Source organism: Rhincodon typus, chromosome 15 (genome assembly GCF_021869965.1).
Source record: "Rhincodon typus isolate 14 chromosome 15, sRhiTyp1.1, whole genome shotgun sequence".
NCBI classification, from domain to species: domain Eukaryota; kingdom Metazoa; phylum Chordata; class Chondrichthyes; order Orectolobiformes; family Rhincodontidae; genus Rhincodon; species Rhincodon typus.
The window spans coordinates 23,178,513-23,195,789 of NC_063346.1; the positions used below are offsets into that span (position 1 = coordinate 23,178,513).

At 41.0% G+C, this 17,277-nt stretch overlaps 1 protein-coding gene across 1 annotated transcript in view; it reads left to right on the forward strand.

The window, feature by feature from the left end:
* The window catches only part of LOC109930249 (golgin subfamily A member 3-like), a 159,807-nt gene that overhangs the window by 120,707 nt on the left and 21,823 nt on the right, over nucleotides 1–17,277 (forward strand). Inside the window, exons 7-8 of the mRNA XM_048606063.1 lie at nucleotides 1,588–1,671; nucleotides 1,972–2,118. Coding sequence (XP_048462020.1) covers nucleotides 1,588–1,671; nucleotides 1,972–2,118 — 231 coding nt within the window. The remainder of the gene's footprint in view (nucleotides 1–1,587; nucleotides 1,672–1,971; nucleotides 2,119–17,277) is intronic.

Consider the following 17,277-nt stretch of genomic DNA (forward strand, 5'->3'; position numbering starts at 1 on the left):
CCTGCTTCCTTTCTCTCACCACCGCCCCCCTTTTTCCTTCTCCCCTCACCCCCCCCCGCCCCCCCCCCCCGCCAACACCCCAGGCATCACTAACCCTGCAAGTCCTCTGTGCTGCCTGCTCACTCAGTTGGGACACCTACCCACCTGCACCATCAGTAACCGCCGTGCCACCCGCTTTCCTGTTCCATACTTGTATTTCTCATTCCAGGAGCAAAACCGCTCACAGTAGTGCAGAAAGCATCAAGACAGGAGGTGGGCTGCCCAACATTTGGTTCGTCATCCTGATGCAGAGAGGATCCTGACTCTGACCACCCTGGGTGGCTACCTGACAGTGTCCCCAAGCCCCTGGACTGACGTTGGAGGCCACCCTTGACTTATTTACCAGGACCTTTGAGTAAAGGCCATCCTCCTTGACTTGACAGAGGCCTGCTGACAGCAATGACAAGCTTCCTGGCTTTGCGTCCATGCTAAACAGAAAGGCGAGACAGAAGTAACACGAGCCTGCTGTCTCTGGCTGAGGTGTCTAAGCGCACAACGTAAGGTAAGGATGCTGTGAGCATCCAGGTAGACTCAGAATGAGTGAATGCTAAACAACAAGTGAAGAGCCTGTTCCAGTACATAAGCTGGGTGTGTGTCACTGAGTGCAAAATGTCCGCACTGCTGCTTTACAATGATAGTTACCACTCTAGCGTTGAAGTACAGAAGCATCCTGTAAGAGGATCAGTTCTGGGAGGCTGGCACATGCAAATTATTGATGAGGTGAGGTGCATATGTTTGGTGTCCTTGGTGTGTGCCCTGAGATGTTGGTACTCAGTTTTCAACATCAGTATTGGTACTCAGTTTTCAACATCGAGTTTTAGGAAATTTAAACCAATATATTAATTAGCTCACTTGCCACTTTTTGTGAAGCTCTGATGAAATTGCAATCCACAAATTTGCAAGTCTTGTAATGTGATAATAAATCAGGTAAAAATCTGCTTTTGAGTCTGTAATGAGACCCACGAGTTAAAACATCCTGGCCCTATTTTCCAGGGCTGCAGTAGTTTACCTATTAAGTAGAATCCTGAAATTATGCTGCAAGTAAGAAGACCTTTGGTTTGTTTAGAGACAACGATCAAAAAAAAATCACTGTAAGTTTATGGTACATAGAGCAATCATTTTGAACAGACACTGCTGGCTTTGATTGTGTTTTAATTTGAATGGTATTTATCGCTTTAATTGTACAGGAGAAGCTATTCCGAATGCTGTTCAGATGGAATTATCAACCGATCCTTTTGTTTTTTATTAGAGAGATTTCTCATTTTATCCCCTACTTCAGCCAAGCTGTAGTAGCCATTGACTTACTTTTTTTAATGCCTGCTCGATTTTGTGAATTCAGTCAGGTTTTATGATACTTAACAATGATCAATAAAGGGCAGATGCTAATGAAGAGTTACCTTTCAATGCAGAGCTAGGGAAATGGGACCTTGCTTAGCTGTATGGCTGCGGCTGTAGTTTTCTTAGCAGATCAATATCTTGTCTTGTCTTGCTAATTGCTCATTGGATGACATTCGTGGATTCTTTCTTGAAATGTGAACTCTTTTCCAGCTCGAGCGACGTGATGGTACAATACTGAATCTCCGTAAAGAGGTCCTCCTTTTACAAGAGAAGCGAGATGGGTTAACAACTGAGGTACCTTAAATATTTTTAATTTGTCCTCTTATCCTAAAGCGAATGATTTATAATACAGAAATGTATTACAGGAAGCTAAATGGACAAAGCTGATTTGAGTCTGGGCTGTAAAGGACATCAATAGTATTGGCTTTGCTGCTCAGTGCCACCATATTGGCTTCCTGATGACATAAGCATAGTCTCCAAATATAAAACGTCGTGATTCTATGAAGATTCCTTTTTTGACTTCTTATTAGTCTAACAGTGTGACAATTGAACATATTAACATTTAGAATCTATAATTTGTCTGTGGATTGGCAGTTGGATGTACAGGAAAGAAGGATTTACCATCTGCAGGCAGAGCTGAGAGAAGGAGAAGCTAAGCTGGAACAAAAGCAGAGCTGCCTGCAACAGCTGAAAGAAGAGCTGGATACCACCAAAAAACTGCACAAAGATGCTCAAGAGCAGGTAGGTATTTTCTGTACCCTCACTCTTTAGGCCTTAATCTGCAAAATAATCTTATTTTAGATTTCATGTTTAAAATATTTTCAATTCTGCATTAGCTGGAATTATTGCTGTTGTATGTCCAAATCAATTTCGATGTCAGTAGGAGGCATGTACATCAGTTTTATTGGGAGAGAAGGAATACAATAATTTGCTGAATTCAAAAAAGAATTCAAAAATTGGTATGTTCACTAGGGGTTTATTCTGTTCAATCATAATTCTATCATTATAATAACCTTATATTTGTAAGGTTCTTTAAATTTCAGCCCTCGTTATTTGCTATACCTGTGATGTAAAATATATACAGAATCAAAAATTTGATGGCGATATAGTGAATTCATGGGCTGTGAAAACTAAATTATCAAAACTGATAATAGATCCAACTTGTGAAATATTTTTGTCTGCATGTTAGTTTTTGAAATCTTCATGGAACCCCAAAGTTCCTCGACAGTCCTCTATGCAAAAGCTTTTTTTGTTGTTTGTTCAAACTTGTATTGCCAAATAAATAAAAAAAAATTGGAAATATAGGGTTTTTTAAGTTCACAGAGTTCTATTTTACTTTTTTTTGAAATGGCATGATTTTAATTTATTTAATCTATGAATTCATTACAATGCCATGTGTATCATATGTATTTTTAGGCTACTGATGTTTTGTTTCAACCATGCCCTTTAAAGAGGAAGATTTCTTTTTAGAAAAGAGAGAACAACTTCTTAATCATATGTCTATTACTAAACCGTAGTTTACATTGTTGTACCGTACTGTCATCTAATGTCAGGCATAGATCGTCCTCTGTTGAGGTCAGCAATAGCCTCAAAGATGGTGCATATAAATTGGTGCAAGACGAATAAGCCATTTTTCATTGTTGAACATAACTTTTGGACTATGAATAATTATTTAAATTGATATTACTAAAAGAATACACCTTACGTGGCAGTGATTTACTTTTTTTGGTAAGTGATGTAAACTACAAGTTAAATTCGAAGATGCTTATTAATTGAACCTCAAGATTAGATGACAAGCATTTTAATCATACATAGCTGCTATTGTAAGAAGTTGTTAAATTCAGCAAGGGAAGGACAGTGAATAATTCAAAGCAATAAAGTCACAAACATATGTGACTTTTCATCAATCCAAGAAGTATAGTACAGAGCAACATAATATGCATAAAAATATTAATGATTGGGTTTTTTGTATGGCATGGTTAAAACTGAAATACCAAATGTATTTTATAAATGCGCTAAAGGGAAGAGGTTAACCAGAGAAAGAGTAGAGTCCATTAGGGACCAAGGGAGCAACCTGTGTGTGAAGCCACAGAATATTGGAAGGGTGTTGAATGAATACTTCCCTTCGGTCTTCAGGAGGACATAAGTATGGAATTCAGAAAAAGGGATTATGAGGAGCTGGCACAATTTAACCTAGGAAATGGGGAGGTATTGGAGGCTCTGTCGGGCTTAAAAACAGACAAAGCCCCTGGCCCGAATGAATTGCAGCCCAGGCTATTGTGGGAGGTGAGGCAGGAAATTGCAGAAGCTCCGACACAAATTTTTAATTCCTCTCTGGCCACCGGGGAAGTGCCAGAGGACAACTGGTAATGTGGTTCCACTTTTTAAAGGAGGGTGGTAAAGATGAAGCAGGAAATTACAGACCGGTGAGTCTCACCTCAGTGGTAGGGAAACTATTGGAGAAAATTCTGAAGGAGCGAATTAATGCTCACTTGGAAGGACAGGAGTTAATTAGGGATGGTCAGCATGGCTTTGTCAGAAGGAGGACATGCCTAACAAATTTGTCAGAATTTTTTGAAAATGTGATCGTGTGTGGATGAGGGGAGTTTATTTGGACCTTTGAAAAGGTCCCACGTGGGAGACTGATTGAGAAGGTTAAATTGCACGGAATTCAGGGAAACTTGAAGAGATAGATCAGAAACAGGCTTAGTAGTAGGACACAAAGAGTAATGGTAGAAGGCTGTTTGAGTGACTGATGTTCAGCAGTGTACCACAAGAATCAGTACTGGGACCTGTTATGTACATAAATGATATCGATGAAAATGTGGAGGGAATGCAAGCAAATTTGTAGATAACACCAAGATTGGTATAATGGTTACTAATGAAGCAGATGGTTGTAGGTGAATGAAAAATATAGATGGGTTGGTCAGATGGGCGGACTAGTGGCAGATGGTATTAAATCCTGATAAGTGCAAGGTGATGCACATTGGAAGAAGAAACAATATGAGGGACAAAAACAGAAGTTGCTGGAAAAGCTCAGCAGGTCTGGCAGCATCTGTGAAGAAATATCAGAGTTAATGTTTCGGGTCCGGTGACTTTTCCTCAGAACAAGATGATGGAGTATTTAATGGATGGCAGGACACTGGATAGCTTAGAGGAACAGAGGGATCTTGGGGTAATTATTCACAGATCCCTTAAGTCAGAAGAGCACGTGAATAGAATTGTTAAGGCGGCATATGGGACATTTGTTATCATCAGTTGTAACATAGAGTATAAGAGCAAGGAGGTAATGTTGGATAAAAACCGAAAGAACTGCGAATGCTGTAAATCAGGAACAAAAACAAAGTTGCTGGAGAAGCTCAACAGGTCTGGCAGCATCTGTGGAGGAGAAAACAGAGTTAATGTTTCAGGTCTGGCGACCCTTCCTCAGTTCTGAGGAAGCGTCATCGGACCCAAAATGTTAACTCTGTTTTTACCTTCGCAGATGCTGCCAGACCTGTTGAGCTTCTCCAGCAACTTTGTTTTTGTTCCTGAGGTAATGTTGGAGTTGTACAGAATGTTGGTTAGGCCACAGCTGGAGTACTGTGTGCAGTTCTGGTCACCCTCACTACAGGAAGGATGTCATAACATGAGATGGGGTACAGAGGAGGTTCACCAGGAAAATAGCTGGGATGGAGAACTTAAGCTACAAAGAGAGACTAGATAGGCTTGGATTGTTTTCTTTGGGGCAGAAAAGACTGAGGGAGGACATGATTGAGGTGCATTAGATAATGAGTGGTATGAACAGAGAGATTAGAGAGTAGCTGTTCCCCTTGGTTGAAGGGTCAATCACGAGAGGGCTTGGTTTGAGGGTGAGGGGTAGGAGATTCAGAGGAGGTTTGGGAAAAATCATTTTTCACTCAGTGGATAGTGGGAATCTGGAATGCAATGCCTGGGAAGGTAGTGGAGGCTGGAAACCTTACAACATTTAAAAAATTTTTGGATGAGCACTTCAACTATTATAACATTCAAGGATATGGGACAGGTGCAGGAAGTTGGGATTTGCGTGACTTTAGTGGTAGTTATGTTGGTGCAGACTCGATGGGCGAAGGGCCTTTTCTGCGCTGAATAAATCTATAAATGAATTTTAAATGCAGCAGTGTCTTGTTCCAATATGCAGAGTGACATAAAACAAAAGCCTTTTACATCTTTAACTACTGTGCCATGGGTGAAACAATTAAATGTGCACTGTCAATTAGGTCTTCACTTTGGTATATTTGATGACCCCAAAAATAGTTGTGAGGATTGTAATATGCAATAGACCTTGTTTCCATTACAGGTGGTATGCAACCTTTGTGCAGCCTGCTAATTTATTATTGTCATGTCCAACTAGAACAAAATGCTCGTTTCATGGCTGCACACCTCCATGGAGATCCCAAAAACATGAAAGGTTGGCACCAATTAAAAGTAGTGTGCCCTTCTTGTTTAAAATACCCTATATCTCTTAAAGGGGTAGCTGCATTTTGACCGAAGCAGTCAATTTCCATCACTCGTGGCATAGGGTACAAAAGCAAGGAGGTAACGTTGGAGTTGTACAGAAAGTTTGTTCGGCCATGGCTGGAGGATTATTTCTAGTTCTGGTTTTACAATTAGTTTCAACTAGGAAAAGACAGAAAAATGGCACAATTGGCAGACAGCAAGCTCCTAATATATTTATGCAGTGAAAACGAATGCTAGTACAACATTGGAGAGGAGGGGAGCCAGCTGACCATCTAGACTGACTCAGAATCACGTTTTTTGGTCTGGTGGCAGGCTGTTCTAGAAGTCAGGGTCAGCAATTACAGAAGTAGTAAGAATAATACCAGTCATTTAGATGGACTGAGCAGAAGGCCTGCTTTGGGGCACAGGCATTGTATCCTAAACATAAAAAGCATTAAAACACACAACATCCATGTAACATCCCCTTAAGGTGAGTTAGTGGTGTGATGTAATGTCACTCCATTAGTAATCCAGTGTCCCAGCCAAATGTTTTGAGTTTAAGGATTCAAATCCCACAATGGCAAATGATGAAATTTGAATTCAATTTTAAAGATCGGAAATTAAAAAGCTTATCTGTTGGCAATCATGTAACCATTATCAATCGAGGGAAAACCCCATTCAGCACACCCATGTCCATTAGAAAAGGAAATCTGCCTTCCTCGCCTAGTCTGGGCTACATGTGACTCCAGCACCAGAGCAATGTGGTTGACTCTTAACTCTTAACATTTATCTGTTATCAATTGGCTCCAACAAGTCACTCAGCTCAAGGGCAATTATGGGTGGATAATAAATGCAGGCTAGCCAACATTCAATATCCAACAAACAAATAAAAAAAGAGCCCTCACACCCTTATACAATCCCCAAGTCCCATCCATCACAGTATGTGACATTTCATGTCTTGTACCAATCCCAATATCCCCTCATACTGTGTACCCCAACACTTGCCCCTGTACCTAATGCCCCATGATCCTTTAGAGCCCTGTGCTGACTCTTGTCCCCTCCACCCATCATCTTTGTGCTTCTACCAACCATGCAAACTCACCCAGGATGCACCATAAGCAGATATTGGGATTCATGAAGAAATGAGATAAACTAAACTTCTACAAAATAAAGTTTAAGATCTCTATTACAGATTTCACTGTATGAAAAAAAGCATGTTTATAAAATTCCATTTACATTCCTTCAATGACAATATACCTTATAACAACAAACATTTCATTCACATACACAATCCCCTTTAAAAATAAGCTTTGAAGTTCATAGTCACAGTTAAAATATTATTTTAGAAGCCAAATAATCTGCTCTGTCACATTTAGTTTGGCTGCATGGCTGTTACTGTATATATTGTATATATACTGTTCAAGTGTGCACACTGGAATCATCAGCCATATTGTCAATGGATCATCCTTATAGCACAAGTAACCATCTTTTAGTTAGGTCATTGTCGAGGCAATTGCATACCACTGCATCCATATATGGGGAATTGGTTTGTGCACAAACCTGGAAATTATGAACAAACACCATGCCACACCATATTGACTGCTTTCACTTGTTGAGTATAACTTCTTGGCACTTAATAAATTGTCCTAATACCACAATATCAATTGTCTCCCTGTCTAAAATGTATTATCTGGTCACAAAACATCTTATAGGACAGCAGATTTCCTTGTCTAAAGGACATTAGTGAACCAGATTTTTTTCTTAACAACAATCAATAATTTTGTAGTCACTTTAATTAATACTAGCTTTTAATTCCCAATTTATTAATTAATTGAAGTCGGATCCACCAGTAACTGTGTTGGGATTTGAACCACATTCCCAGAGCATTAACCTGAGTTCCTGATTTATTAGACCAGTAAGAATACAATAGTGATTGGAACGAGGTCAGCCAAGTGGATCTCATAAAATACGAGTTCCGTGGTTGGGGTTGTTGACCTGGTCTGATCAGGGAGTCCTGGTTGACAGATGTGAACAGGAGTGTCAGGGATTCTGTTCACTTAAGGAGCCAGCTCTGAGTTAGTTGGGTCAGTGTTATGTACTGTGCATTTGTAAAGGGTGACTTGGTGGCAGAATACTGGCCTTCGTGGAGTTATTTCATTGGCAACAAGAGAAAAGCATGTCCCTCGAGATTTGCTCGTGACAGTCATCTTTGAGTTGGTGTAAACATTCCTGGAATCATTCTGCTATTTGGAACCTTGACTTATTCGATCCAGCTGAAGACCGGTCCTAGTATGTGGAAAGAATGCGTTATTATTTCTGGGCAAATGACACTGGGGCAGACAAAAAGCAACGAGTAATTCTCCTGACAGCTTGTCGATCTGCAGCTTTTCCGGTTATTAAAAGCCTAACTTTCCCTTACACACCAGACTGTAAAGCCCTTCAAGAGTTGACGGACATAGCTAAGGAGTATTACAACCCCAGGCTTCCTCTATTTCTGAGACGCGGTTGGTTTTACTCGGCAAATTCATATCAGGATTTTTGACGAGGTTAAAATGACCAGCAGTGGCATGTGATTTTGGTTTAACCCTAAGTGAGATGCTGAGAGACTGTTTTGTATGTGAGATTAATGATGTGATCATGCAAAAGCGCCTGTTGCTGAAGCCCAACTAGACTTCAAACAAGCACTAAAACTGGCTTTATCATTGGAAAATGCGGCAAGTAGAACATATGAGTTATAGGGTACGCCAATGGAAGTGTACCCCTCACCAGGCTGACTGAGATTGGAGGATGCCACTTGAGTGAAGGCAATTGCATGGCATCACTTAGGACGTATCCTGAACAGGGGGACTCTAGATTAGCCCACAGCAAAATCCCAAAACAAAGCCAAGCCTCGGCTAAATAGTTAAATTCTCAAGAATCTAGGCTGGCAAGCCATTGTAGTTTCAGCCGATATGCAGATTCAAGACATCAAGAGTCCCACTGGGCCTGAATTGAGTAAAATAATTCATAGGCTGGTATCCAGGAGAGTGCATACCCTGGAAAGTCCACCTGCAGCTAATTGGAACAATTAAATTGCTTAGCAACATCCAACTCAGAAATAATCAAAATAAACATCTAGTTAAATGGTCCTAATGGAGGTCGATACTAACACGGCTGTGTCAATGATTGCGGAACCAGTCTTTACCAAAATTCACTCTTGACTTCAGCCCTTAAGTTTGCGTAAGACCTCGGCTAGACTGAGAACCTATACCAGGGAACCCCTACAGATTAAGGATGCAACTGCAGTTCCGATCTCTTATGAGAAGGTGCTGGTTTAGTTACCACTAACTGTAGTAAAAGGCTCAGGCCCAAGCTTGATGGGACAAAATTGGTTGAAAAAGATTCAACTTGATTAGCTGAAATTTTTTCAATTAGAAAATGGCTGCCTGAGTGAAATGGTTTTTCAGAGGTTTTTCAGGAATATGCAGGGACTGTCAAAGGGGCCAAGACCACTTTGTTGACCAAGAAGCAATTCCACAACTCTGCAAGACCCATCAAGTGCTATCTGCCTTTTGTGCAAAATTAGATGCAGAAATCGGGAGGCCATTAAGCTAAGGGATCATCAAACCAACACAATTTGCAGAATGAGCAGCACAGGACCTACCTATTGTGAAGCCCAGTGGGTTAGTTCACCTTTTGTGGGGATTTCAAACAAACAGTAAACTGCTTTTTTCAGCTGGATAAATACCCAAACCCTCACATAGAGGACTAATACGAAGAAATGGCGAGGGTCTGTCCTTCGTGGAGCTGGACATGAGCCTTGCATACCTGCAATTGCGATTAGATGAGTGTTCCCAGAGGTATGCAGCAATTAATACCAATAAGAGTTTGTATCAATATACGACACTGCTTTTTTTTTATTTATTCACTTGTGGGGCATGTCCTATCGCTGGCTAGCCAGCATATCTTGCCTGTTCCTAATTGCCCTTGAGAAGGTGGTGGTGAGCTGCCTTCTTGAACTGCTGCAGTCCACCTGCTGTGGGTTCACCCACAATGCCATTAAGGTGTGAATTCCAGGATTTTGACCCAGTGACAATGAAGGAGCGGCAATATATTTCCAAGTCAGGATGGTGAGTGGCTTGGAGGAGAACTTGGAGGTGGTGATGCTCCTTTATATCTGCTGCCCTGGTCTTTCAAGATGGAAGTGGTCATGGGTTTGGAAGGTGTTGTCCTCAGATCTTTGGTGAATTTTGGGTATCATCAGCCTGTGCCATTTTCTAGCAGAACATTTTACAAGATCTACCCCAAGTTGCCATTCATCTGGATGATATGCTAATAAACGGGAAGACTAATGAAGAGCATTTAGAGAACTTGGGTATAGTGCTTAAACATTTCTCCATAGACGGTGTACATCTTTGGAGGGAAAAATATGTGTTTCAGACACCCCAAGTGACCTTTGTGGGCTGCAGAGTTGACAATACTGGGTTACACTCATTGGAAGATAAAATGCGAGCTATCAGTGATGCCTCAGCTCCCATGTCTGTACTGGAGCTTAGCTCTTTCCTTGGGTTTGTGAACTATTGTGGAAAATTCAGACGTAACCTGACCTCCATCCTGGCATCCGTACATCTGCTATTAAAAAATGGTCAGCCTAATGGTCTCATAACCAAAATGTAGACTTTAGGAAAATGAAGAAGCAGCTATCATCACCTAAGGTGTTGGCACACTACAATCCATAGTGAGATATTTTGCTGACATGCAATGCCTCCCCATATGCTATCATGGTAGTCTTGGCTCACTGGCGGCCCAGCAGAGAGAAATGCCCAATAGTGTACACTTCCCAGACTCTAGCTGATGCCCAGATAGAGGAGGTTCGGCAGTTATAGATCATAGAAGATCATAGAATCCCTACAGTATGGAAACAGGCCCTTCGGCCCAACAAGTCCACACCGACTTCTTTGATGTGACAAAGTTCCACCAGTACCTTTATAGATATAAATTTGTAATAGTAACGGACCACAAATCCCTGCCAGAGCTACTTTAAGAGGACGGGGCCGTGCCACCAACAGCTTCAGGTCAAAATCAACAGTGGGCTCTTGTTCTGGATGCATACAATTACAAGTTGGAACACAGTCCAGGAGGCCAAGTGGCAAATGTGGATGCATTGAGCTACCTCCCACTGGCATACAGCACCAGTGGTGCCACCACCAGAAAAGTCCGTTCTGGTTTTATACTTTCCGGACGTCCTTCTCTTCACCACTGACAATATCAGAGAGTGGACACAAAAAGATTCCATCCTAGTAAAACTAAAACAGCTGGTAGTGATGGGGGAAACAAAAGGACCTTCGCAACCAGAATTGAACCCTTTCTGGAAAAGTTGAGACCAGATCAGAGTCGAGGGCAGCATATTATTATGGGGAGCAAGAGTGATTGTCCTGAGCAAAGATCTCCACCAGATACTGGCTGAATTTCACCAGGGTCATCCAGGGGTTTAGAAAATGAAGATGTTGGTGAGAAGTTGTACTTACTGGCCAGGATCAAATGCCGACGTAGCCACATTGGTGGGGCGGTGCTCATGCCACCAAGGACAAAAATTAATGCCAACAGCTCCCCCACATTCATGGGAATGATCAGGTACACCCTGGACTAGTTATATGTTGACAATGCTGGTCCTTTCATGGGCTATATGTTTTAGTCATGTGAATTCCCATTCAAAGTGGTCAGACATGCATAGAATTCATTTGTCAAACACGGGGACGACAATTAAAAAATTGCAAGCATCTTTTGAAATACACAAACTCACGGAAGTATTGGCCACAGACAACAGGCCATCATTTACCGGCAGGGAGTTTGAGTATTTCCTAAAGTCGATAGCATTCGGCATGTTTGGACAGCTCCATACCATCCATGGTCCAATGGTCTCGTGGAAAGGGCAGTCTAAACTTTGAAGGCAGGCTTAAAGAAACAGCCTATAGCTTCATTCATACCAAACTGGCCCGGTGCCTGTTTAATATAGGACCACCTCTCACCCAACTACAGGGACAGCTATAGCAGAGTTGCTAATGGGCAGAAGAATCCGCACCAGGTTAAACCTGATCTTCCCAGACCTGGGTGGAGGAAAAGGGTGAAATGGCATCAAGAACGCCAATACTGGACATAAGACTCCTCTAAGTGAAAGAGCCAGTTTACTTCAGGGGACAAAGTTTGATGTGAAAACCATAGGAAGGGCCCTGCATGGGTGAGAGGCATGTTTGACACAAGGTCAGATCCCATGACGTACAAAGTTCGGCTAGGAGAAGCAGTCTTGAATAAGCACGTATACTACATAAGGCTGCAACCTCACAAACAGAGCAGGACCAAAACATACCCAGCCTCTCAGAATATGCAACAAGGCTTTTCCCCTCTGCCTACCGTTGAAGAAACCACTGAGGACGAGATAGACATGGCAGATGTTGCAGCCTCAACGCTGTTACCTCACGAAGATGATGAATTTCAGCCCTGACACTCTGAGTGCAAGAGGCGGGCTGCGTTCTGGTACGCTCCCCCAGTATCCGAGATAAAGTCAGACAAACCAGACCTGGGTTGAAAATGGCACGGAACAAGCTACAGGAAAAAGAATGGCCCTATGTCCCAGGACTTAGAGGGAGAGGCATATAGTGATTGGAATGAGATCAGCTGGGTGGATATCATAGAATATGAGTTCCCTGACTGGGGCTGTTAACCTGGCCCAATCAGAGAGTCTTGGCTGACAGATATAAATAGGAGTGTCAGGGGTTCTGTTCACTGTAGGAGCCAGCTCTGCGCCAGCTGGGTTAGTGTCATCTGCTGTGCATGTGCAAATAAAGAATGACTTGGTGACAGGATACCAGCCTTCATGGAGTTATTTCAAATACCACCCTACCTTTCATTTTAATTACTTTTATTGTATCTTAATTTTGGATTTTTCTTCCATAGTGCTTTAAACCATCAATTGCAAACATCTGAAAGTCTTAGTAGTCAAGTTGTCATGTTGCATGAATGTGAAATAAATTCAATATTCCTCATTGATGAGGTGACAAGCTGATATAGTTGTATGGTATTGTATCGCCATAGTCTTACCAGACCATAACACTGCTCTCATTAGAGGTAAGCCTGATGGTCACCACACCTCAGGCGAGGGGAGAGGTTGAACAGGAAAGCCCTTCATGTTAGCCTCAGCCAGTGACGGGAATTGAACCCACACTCTTGGCATCACACTGTTTCCCAAGCCAATTGTCCAGCCACAAAAACAAAGTTGCTGGAAAAGCTCAGCAGGTCTGACAGCATCTGTGAAGAAAAAATCAGAGTTAATGTTTTGGGTCCAGTGATCCTAGGATTCTGAAGAAGGGTCACCGGACCCAAAACATTAACTCTGATTTTTTCTTCACAGATGCTGCCAGACCTGCTGAGCTTTTCCAGCAACTTTGTTTTTGTTCCTGATTTACAACATCTGCTGTTCTTTCGGTTTTTATACAATTATCCAGCCAACTGAGCTAAACCAACACCAGCTGATACAACACACTGGCTGGTGGTACATGAATATTGCAAATCTAACTGTTGAATATTTGATTATTTTTAAACAAAAACCTCCATTTTGTTATGGTGACAGTTTGAGATTTACATTAATATAGTCATCTTAATTTCTGGTTTCTTTAGAGTAGTAATTGACACCAAATGTAAATTTCCCTCATGGAATATAGCTAATTTTAAATTCACTTAAACTATTTGACACCTTCTATCTGGACAATTAAAGACTTCCAAAGTATTTATCTTTTAGTAACTGATTTGTTTTTGCCACGGATAACAGATCACTCTGCTTTAGACCATTGCAAAACAAAGCTGTAATATCTGGTTATTTTATTGCAACTAGTTAATAAAGAATGTTCAGATAATTTTAAAACAAAACTTAATATTTGCTGTTAAATGTAAAATTGTTCCTAGGAGTGAAAATTATTTACTAAAATTCAAATTCATAATAGCTCCAGGCACATTATCCAACGCTGATTCATCCAGGAATACCACAACTGGATTTTATATTGTTGACAGCTGTTAATAATAGTTGCTTACCAAGGGCCATTCCTCCACTTCGTTCCTTCATTCAGTTTTAAGTCAAGCATGTGCGAAGCACTTTAACTGAAGTGAGTTTGTACCATAGCCTGTGGCATGACTGCATGGCAGATTAAACCTGCCAATCTGTGTGCACAGAAAGCAAATATTGTGCACATTTTAATGTTACAGAAAATTGTCTCAGTATTACCAATGTTTTGGTAATTACTGTCCCACTTCTTCTAAGTTAGTATATGAAATTGAATACCTAGTTGCATTGAATGGCACTAATGAACTGCAGCAATTCAAGAAGGCAGCTCACCTCTACTTCTCAAGGGTAACTAAGGATGGACAATAAATGCTGAGCTAGCCAGCCAAGCTCATATCCCCGAATATAAATACAGCATTTAGTTTTGAGGCTGAATATCTTTCCTGAATATGTCTTTTTTTTAGCAATTAGGTGTTGTAAAATTAGGCCTACACTTAGGTTTTGTTTTGCTTTGTATCGAAACTCTTCAAATTTAGTTATGCTAGCTGCAATAGTACTGTATGTTTCTCTTGTCATCAAGATGGAATTTTCCCAACCCAATGGATATGAACTGAGATGCAGGTATTCTAGTAAAATGAAGATGGGAGAGTGCCCAATGGCTTCCCACAACAGTATAACTTCTCTTTTCATTCATTCACAGGATGTGAACATCACTGGGAGGGCTAGCATTTTTTGCCCATTTTTATTTGCCCTTTGGAAGGAGTTGGTGGCCTGCCAAAATTGAACCGCTGCAGTCTTTACATTGTAGGTGCACCAACAGTGTTATTAGAAAGGGAGTTCCAAGGTTTGACCCAGCAATACTGAAGGAATGGTGATACAGTTCCAAGTCAGGAGTATTATTTGGATGGGAACTTGCAGGTGATACTATTCCCACGTATCTGCTGCCCCTGTCCTTCTATGCATTAGACATCATAGGTTTGGAAGATGCTGTTTATGTAGTTTTGATGATTTGTTGGAGTGCATCTTGTACATACTGCTGCCATTACACGCTGGTGGTGGAGGGCGTGAATGTTGACAATCTTAGACGGGGTGCCAATCTGTGGGCTGTCAATCTGTGGGCTGCTGATGTTCTGAATGGTGTCAAGCATCTTGAATGCAATTGGATATGCATTCCAGGAAACTGGAGAGTACTCCATCATTGTCCTAATGTGTGCCCTATTGATTATGGACAGGCTTTGAAGAATCAGGAAATGAGTTACTCATTGTGGAATTCCCAGCCTCTGATGTGCTTGTGTAGCTACAATATTAATAAAATTGGTCCATTTTCTACTTGGTTTCTGATTGATAATAAACCCAAGCATGTTGACAGTTGTACTGCCGTTGAAATTCAAGGGATAATGATTGTGGAGACGGTCATTACCTGGCCCTTATGTGGCACAAATTTACTTGCCACTCATCAGCGAAAGCCTGAATGTTTTTGAGGACTTGCTGTGCTTGGACATGTCTGCTTCATTATCTGAGGAGTCACCTGAATTTTATGCAATTACTTTCACAGCTGCCCTGCCTGACCTGAGCAGCATACAAACAACAAGGTTTGTCTGCCTTCAAGAGCAGTTTGACACGGGGCTACACTTTTATTCATCCTTCGGCTGTAGTTTTAGCTCTAAAGGTAGCACTACCAAGCTACTGGCATTCTAACTGGACTGACAGCTCTGGGGTGCCATCCTTATTTGGGCAAGGGTCCTTGTGGCAACCACTTAATTTGTTGTCACTAGTATAATACCACCATAAAATAGCTTCAGGGTTCTGCTGTCCAGTAGATCCTGAGGCGACTTGACTGGGTTGATGTTCAAAGCATGTTTTCTCTTGTGGGAGAATCTAGAACTAGGCATTATAGTTTAAAATAAGGGGATGCCCATTTAAAACAGAGATGAAGAAACAATTATTCTGTCTGGGAGTTGTGACTCTTTAACATTCCACCCAGTCCCCGAGTCCCACCACACTTGTTTGAGATGGTGGTCAGAAGCAGAAGGCCCTCCAAGTTTGGAGCACTACACCTCCAGCTGCTCTGGCACACCATGTCACACTCTGTGCTGAGAAGGGTACTTGTGTAGGCATCAACTGTGTGTGCTTGAAGCTTCTGAATTGGTAATGTCTTGATGTCACTCAGTGATTTGATGCTCGACTACAAACTTGGACCTTGCAGGTGCATTCTACGTGTTATCTTGTCTCTCACCAAAGAGTACACATTTAGCTGCAACAGGAGCTCAGCTGTCATATTATTTAAAGGGCCAGGCGCTCAGCCTATAGGAAAGATACTTTATAATATCTTCTACCAAGTCAATGTCTCTGGAACCCCGAGTTTAGCTTGTAGTTGAATATCAGAGCACAGTCTTCCTAAAACTGTTTATTATTATTATTACTGATCTGTTAGCATTAGAAAATGTCTCTTGAACTAGTTTTATATGTTACATCTCAATGTCATTTAAAAATAATTCCATTTAGATATCAAAGTTAAATTCTTGTGAAACTGTTGGGTGAGTTTGTTCAAACATGTGAATATAAAACAGTTAAAAAGAAAAACACAGCTTTTAATAATTTGAAAATAGAAGTTGGAGAGGAAAATAGAAAGGGATCTCCATTTGTCCCTGAGAAGTTAGTGCACACTTATACAACAGATTTTAATTATATGTATTATTAGCTGGCAGACATTAAAGGATTTCTAGCTCAGATTGAAAGTGAGAACAAAATGCTGAGAGCTTGTAAATTGGAACTGAATACTAAGGTAAATATGTGGGAAAATATATTTTACTTTGCTTTTATGTTATTAAAAAGGTAATTATTTTTCAATTACATTAGTATCCCTCATTTTCTAGTGTCCTCACAGATAAAAGAAAATATTCCCTGCTTTCACAGTGTATGCATATAATTGGTTGATTATTTGACCTGTTATTCCAGCTGTTATCGCCCTCAGGATTGTTCCGTAAGTGCTGACTAATTTAAGATAATCGGTCACGCTCATTGCATGGCTCACTTAGATTTGTTAGAAGTGACATACATTCATATACAGGGGTCCATTCTCTGCAAGAAAATCATTCGCCTTTTTTGAATTACCCGGTACCAAGTGCCAGGGCAGTCTATAGTTCCCCTTTGCCTTCTCCATCACACATCTCAACCAATCAAAGTCAATTTTTGCCAAAAATTCAGCACCCTTTTCTCCTGCAGTGTAGATTGTTGTGACCATTTGGAAGTTTGCATTCTTGAATTTGCCTGACAAGTGCAAGTGAAGAGCTTCAGTAATTATTGAAATAATAATTATTTATTTGTTCATTGATTCATCATAGATTGTGGGTGTCACTGGCTAGACAGCATTCACTTACCATTCCTAGTTGCTCTTGAACCATTGTAGT